Source organism: Sinocyclocheilus rhinocerous, unplaced genomic scaffold, assembly GCF_001515625.1.
Source record: "Sinocyclocheilus rhinocerous isolate Xijiao unplaced genomic scaffold, SAMN03320098_v1.1 scaffold3914, whole genome shotgun sequence".
Classification (NCBI taxonomy): Eukaryota; Metazoa; Chordata; class Actinopteri; order Cypriniformes; family Cyprinidae; genus Sinocyclocheilus; species Sinocyclocheilus rhinocerous.
The window spans coordinates 74,114-80,247 of NW_015639765.1; the positions used below are offsets into that span (position 1 = coordinate 74,114).

The window sequence follows — 6,134 nt, forward strand, 5'->3', positions numbered from 1 at the left end:
ATACGACTGGCTAAATGTGCGTTCCGTGTGCATGTGCATCTCCACGACTTTTGCGTTATTATGAGTGACATTCAGAGAAACTTACAGTAAGGTGAGGTCTCACTTAACATAAGTTAATGCATTAGTTAATATGAACAAACACTGAGCAATATGTAATATATTGCGGTGTATTTTTTTACAGCATCATCTTAATGTTAATGTTAAAAGACAACTTTACATTTAGGGAATGTGCAAATGTTCAAATTAATTTAAGGTAATACTTATAACTGCTGTAGAAGAACTGTTCATTGTTAGTTTGTGTAAACTAATGTAGATAAATAAATTGAATTGATGGTAACAAGTTAAACCTTGCTGTAAAGTGTTACAGAAAAAAACATAAAAAGCCCAGAATGTTATTGAAGTGTTTATTATGTTTTGTAATATGCTTCGCCTTCACATTCGCACAATGGGAATTTAATGTTGTTTACTTGCGAGCTCCGTTTGGCTAAACACTGAAATGTATTAACTTATGAATTTTTTTCCTCTCAGAACTGGTGGAATATTTCCGAGCGCAGATCAGAGAAGACCCAGATGTGGCTTCAGCGGTGGCTGCTATACGATCGCTGCTTGAATTCCTCAAGAGGGAGCAAAAAGAAGAAGAAGTTGTCGTGCTGTTTTGCAGCAGTGTGGCATGAGAGCGTACGCTTTGCTTTCCGGCAGTGTGCCATTGCTGGAGGAAGATGCGGAGGAAGATGTCTGAATCTCATGCCGAGGCGGGAAACGAGATGCCGAATAACAAAAAACAGAAATTAAGCAGTGATGAAAACAGCAACCCCGATCTGTCTGGAGACGACAATGTAAGTCAATTGTGCGCTGAATGTGTTTATTTTGTGTATTTGTGCAGCTGCTCCTGAGTGAAGTTTCTCTTATCGCGTGTTTCTCATCTAAATTCTCGTTCGTTTTCGCTGCTAAGTGTTTGTCATCATGATTTAATGGACATTTAAAATGCCCTGTGTTGTTATATTATTAGACACACACACGTGATTGTGTCATTGTCAAGAAGAAACATCAGTATAATCTGCCTTCAGTTAGTGTAGTTTCATGTATTTATGTAGATGATGATTAAAACAGTAATAATAATATAAAGCATGATCGGTTTCTGTTAAGAGTTTTTGTGTAAATACATTTGTTTCTGCCTCCATAATGTGATCTGCTCTGGATCAGTGTCTGAATTAAAAGTGTTTATTTTGCTCACATTGACCCAGTTGCATGTTTTCGTTAAGTGTGTTAATTCATTGTTTAACAATCAAATGTTTTCATTTTCCCAGGATGATGCTGTCAGCATTGAAAGTGGCACCAACGTTGAGCGACCCGACACACCCACAAACACAGCCAATGCCCCAGGCAGGAAGAGTTGGGGCAAAGGCAAGTGGAAGTCCAAGAAATGCAAATATTCCTTCAAGTGTGTCAACAGTCTGAGGGTAAGAAAAGAAATTGTCTTATTATTGGGAGATGCGAGGGTCTGTAGTACTTACCATTGGAAAAAGCGTAACGGCTAACTTGGATCACGTGAGGCACCTCAGCCAATCATACAATGGCCTTTGGTCTCCTTCCCTGCGTACTGACAAAGCAGCAGCATTAGCATTAGCCAATACGCTTTTTTGGCTAAAGGTTGCAGATTTGCCTTCAAGTGGCTTTGGTAAGAAAGCATGTGGTGTTTGTTTAGTGTATACTTGTGACGGCACTTTGACATTGATGTGTGTGTGACATGCAGGAGGATCATGGGCAGCCTTTATTTGGAGTGCAGTTTAACTGGCACAGTAAAGAGGGAGACCCGCTGGTGTTTGCAACCGTTGGAAGCAACAGAGTGAGTGAAACTCAAAAGACTGTTAATCGTTATTCATTAAACACACTCATGTTTCTGCAGATTCCTTCATGTTGGGTGTATCTTGTTCTTGCAGGTCACTTTATATGAGTGTCATTCTCAAGGAGAGATTCGTCTCCTGCAGTCATATGTAGATGCTGATGTATCCTTTTCAGACACCAAGATAAAACCCAACCATCTAACAAGTTTATTCTGTGAGTATCTGATGTCATTCTGTCCCTTTAAATCTGCCGCTGCAGATTTGGGCCAGTGTCTTTCGTTATTCCCTTGATTCTTGCACTGCCTAGGCAGATGAAAACTTATACACTTGTGCTTGGACCTTCGACACGAGCACAAGTCACCCGCTGCTGGCTGTTGCTGGGTCACGCGGCATCATTCGCATCATCAACCACATCACCATGCAGTGTGTCAAAGTGAGTCTGTGTTTTTGAAGTTGCTGTAAAGAAATGAATGTCAATGCATATTGAATTGCTATTGGTCGGAACAGCCTTACCTGCATTAGTGTGTGTCTGCTGCTACTCCAAACATGGTTACGCTGATTTTTTCATTTCATCTGCAGCATTATGTTGGCCATGGTAATGCAATCAATGAACTCAAATTTCATCCGAGGGATCCGAACCTTTTGCTGTCAGTCAGTAAAGGTAATGACCTCAAACCTTCTACAGACCAACACATGCAGCGTTCAGAGCATGTTATTTCATCATTTGCTGTGTGTTTGTCAGACCATGCACTGCGCCTCTGGAATGTTCAGACAGACACTCTGGTGGCCATCTTTGGAGGCGTTGAAGGCCATCGTGACGAGGTCTTGAGTGCGGTGAGTTTAATGAGGCTTCGGCTGTTTGATGTTAAACTTCATTCATGGAGTATTATTGGTATTCTTGATCAGATTCACTTCTGTCACTCTGCAGTTTGATTGTAATCATTGTAGTGTTTATATCTAGTTCTAATAAACACATCTGCTCATGCAGTTTCTCAAACTGGGGTTCATGAGTTCAAAAAAAGTAAATTGTCACATTAGGCAGATGAAAGTGTCTGTGTCACAAAATGCTTCTGTTGTGTTTTTTTAGGATTTTGACCTTCTTGGTGAGAAGATCATGTCCTGTGGGATGGACCACTCCTTGAAACTGTGGAGAATCAACTCTGAGAGGATGCAGAAAGCAATACGCAGTTCATATGAGTATAACCCCAGCAAAACCAACCGGTGAGTCCTCATTAGTGCTCTTCAGTCAGGTTCCTGATGGGTTGTTCAGCAGTCTGTGTGCTTTAGCAAGTGGATTTAGCAAGTCTTTTCACCATACATTTTCAGGCCTTTTGTGTCTCAGAAGATTCACTTTCCAGACTTTTCCACACGAGACATTCACAGGAACTATGTGGACTGTGTCCGCTGGCTTGGTGATTTGATTCTTTCAAAGGTACTTTCTGTAGCACAATACCCAACAACATTTTAAGTCATTATTAGTTACTCAGCAATAATGCTAATCATTTGTTAACTCACCTTCATTCTTTTTCTTGTTTGGTCATATTTCGTAGTCATGTGAAAATGCTATTGTGTGTTGGAAACCTGGGAAAATGGAAGACGATATTGACCACATCAAACCGAACGAGTCTAATGTGACCATTCTGGGCCGCTTTGATTACAGTCAGTGTGACATTTGGTACATGCGTTTCTCGATGGACTTCTGGCAGAAGGTATGAGGTTCTTGATAGACATTCAGTTTCATTGTGCATTGGTCTAGATGTTAACTGTAGGCTACTGACAATAAAACAAGCCACTGATGGACAATGTAATTAAATAACATTAGTAAGAACATCTGATGTTACCACATGAATGAAGAGTGTGTATCTTCATTTTCTCAGATGTTAGCTCTTGGAAACCAAGTCGGGAAACTCTATGTTTGGGACCTGGAAGTAGAAGATCCTCATAAAGCAAAGTAAAATTCCATGTTTGACAGGCATTTGTGCTTGAACTATCCACAACACTGTATTCAGCTTAACTTACCAGCATTGTACTTTATTTTTATTCTGCCTTCTGTTTTGCATTCAGGTGTACCACGCTCACCCTCCCTAAATGCACGTCGGCCATCAGGCAGACCAGTTTCAGCAGGGACAGCAGTATTCTTATCGCAGTGTGTGACGACGCATCAATCTGGCGCTGGGACCGACTGCGCTGATTCTTTCATATGTCATTGATTGTTGAAATGATTGATCATCAGGTTCTGTTGTCTTTGCTTTAGTTTTTATCTTGATTTTGCTTTTGTCTTTTGCTTTTTTCTTTGCCATTCTCTTGTCTCACTTTAATAAAATCTATTTTTCTAATCTATTTCTTTCTCCGATTTTCAAATCCATTTAAATTGTTGTGAAATTGTTCACTTAAACCCAACACTTTTTCACACTGATGGTGATCAGCAGTGAGCAAGTAATTCACTAATTCACCAGATTTAAAGGGGACCTATTATGCAAAATTCACTTTTATAAGATGTTTGAACACAGATGTGTATCCACAGTGTGTGTAAACAACCAGCCTATAATGGTAAAAATCCACCCACTCCTTTTTTTTTTATTATCCCCATAAATCATAAACAGTCTCTCTCTGAGCAGTTTCAGATTTCCCAGTAAGAGTAGGGGAAGCCCCGCCCAAGACTGGTGACAATCTGCCCTATTAGCATAGATTGCACCCTGACTGAGCCACACACAGTCCGCCATGTTTTTATCATCGCTAGAGCAGCTAGTGATATAATGTCTCAGCTACGTAAACATTATAACTGGGGCCTGTACCATGAAGCTGGATTAGCTGGCTAGCCAGGTATGTTTCAGTTTAGTTTGCACTAATCCTGGGTTTTAGGAACCATGAAAGTGGCTTGGCTTTTAGCGGTGTTCATTGCCAGAGCAGGTTATGTTCTGGGTAAGAGATCTAAAAACAAACTGGACCAATCAGATGTGAGTAAAGTGACACATTGCCTGACACAAAAAATCACTCCCCCAGTTTCTCTTTCTCCAAATGAAAGGTCACTATATTTTAAAATGATATAGTAAAATGGATTGTATTCCCTACTTCTATTTTTCCACAAATTACAAGAAAGGTTGCCAGATTGCATAGGTTAGATTTCTGGGTAGACCCTTGAAGAGAGAATCTTATTTTTCCAGTTTAAGATATTGCATGTTCTCTTTAATCCAATGAAGGAAAGTAGGGGGAAGGGGCTCTTTCTATTTAAACAGTATGAATCTTGTAACAAGTAGTGTGCAAAAGGCCAACATTTTATAAGCATACCTACTTATGCGCATGTTTTGTGCTGTAACACCAAATATAGCAATAAAAGGAGATGGCAAAATCTATTATTTCTGAAAATGCATCAAAAAATCACATTTTTAGGGACTGTGTCACCATAGGATTAGAGGAATAGCGCGAGGCAGGTTCAAGCATTGGAAGTTCAGAGCACATTAAAGAGGGAGACAGGTTTGCAGGAAATCTTTTCCAAACTAAGCCACTTAAGGGCGTCAGTGCTATCACTATTCCTCACCCAGTAAACCAGTCCTCTAATTAGCCACCCAGAAATAAAACATAAGATTGGGAAGTGCCGTGCCATGCCACCTAAGGTGCAAGGCTTTTGTAATATACTTTTCCGAATCCGAGGATTTTTGTTTTTCCAGATGAATGCTGACATGAGTTTATCTATAGAGTTGAAAAAGCATTTGGTCAAAAAGATTGGAAGACTTTGAAACAAATAAAGAAACTTAGGCAATACAATGATCTTAATAGTATTAAAGGGGTCATATGATGCGATTTCATTTTTTCCTTTCTCTTTAGAGTGTTACAAGCTCTTGGTGCATAAAGAAGATCTGTAAAGTTGCAAAGACTAAAGTCTCAAATCCAAAGAGATATTCTTTATAAAAGTTGAGTTAGCCACACCTACCTAAAACGGCTCGTTCGAACACGCCCCCACATATCTACAGGGTCTAGTTAACCGAGACGTTGAAATGACGGCTATTGCTTGCTGGGCAGCTATGGAGTCATTTTTGTGTCTTTATTATTCAATCAAACATTCTATGTTTGAGAGTAAAACTAATTATTTTGTAATTAAAAAATAAAAGATTGCAAAAAAAAGTCTTCTTAAGGCTCAAAAATAAAGAAATTGATAACAAAATTATTTGCAGTGCGTATTAATCTTACACAATCTTTATTTTTCTTTGTGCACGTCAAACACTTTTCATCGTGATACCACAAATGTGGATCTCTTTTCTGCCGTCTTTTTTTGCGGGTCTAAAACTTTTG

The 6,134-nt window shown here is 39.4% G+C and overlaps 1 protein-coding gene across 1 annotated transcript; it reads left to right on the forward strand.

Annotated features, from left to right (window-relative positions):
* Nucleotides 1–636: 636 nt before the first annotated feature.
* On the forward strand, nt 637–4,184 carry LOC107751659 (polycomb protein eed). The gene is made up of 12 exons (XM_016567402.1): nt 637–836; nt 1,308–1,460; nt 1,754–1,846; nt 1,941–2,006; nt 2,152–2,277; nt 2,424–2,505; nt 2,587–2,678; nt 2,932–3,065; nt 3,171–3,276; nt 3,395–3,553; nt 3,722–3,795; nt 3,909–4,184. Exons 1-12 carry the CDS (start codon nt 720–722, stop codon nt 4,033–4,035), a joined length of 1,329 nt encoding a protein of 442 aa, XP_016422888.1. The 5' UTR covers nt 637–719; the 3' UTR covers nt 4,036–4,184.
* Nucleotides 4,185–6,134: the final 1,950 nt, after the last annotated feature.

Excerpts from the sequence above, each read along its gene's own strand:
- LOC107751659 (XM_016567402.1), top strand. The coding sequence starts at position 720 with ATGCGGAGGAAGATGTCTGAATCTCATGCCGAGGCGGGAAACGAGATG. Across the intron at positions 2,278-2,423 it reads TCACCATGCAGTGTGTCAAA|CATTATGTTGGCCATGGTAA; the intron begins GTGAGTCTGTGT and ends TTTCATCTGCAG. Across the intron at positions 2,506-2,586 it reads TTTGCTGTCAGTCAGTAAAG|ACCATGCACTGCGCCTCTGG; the intron begins GTAATGACCTCA and ends TGTGTTTGTCAG.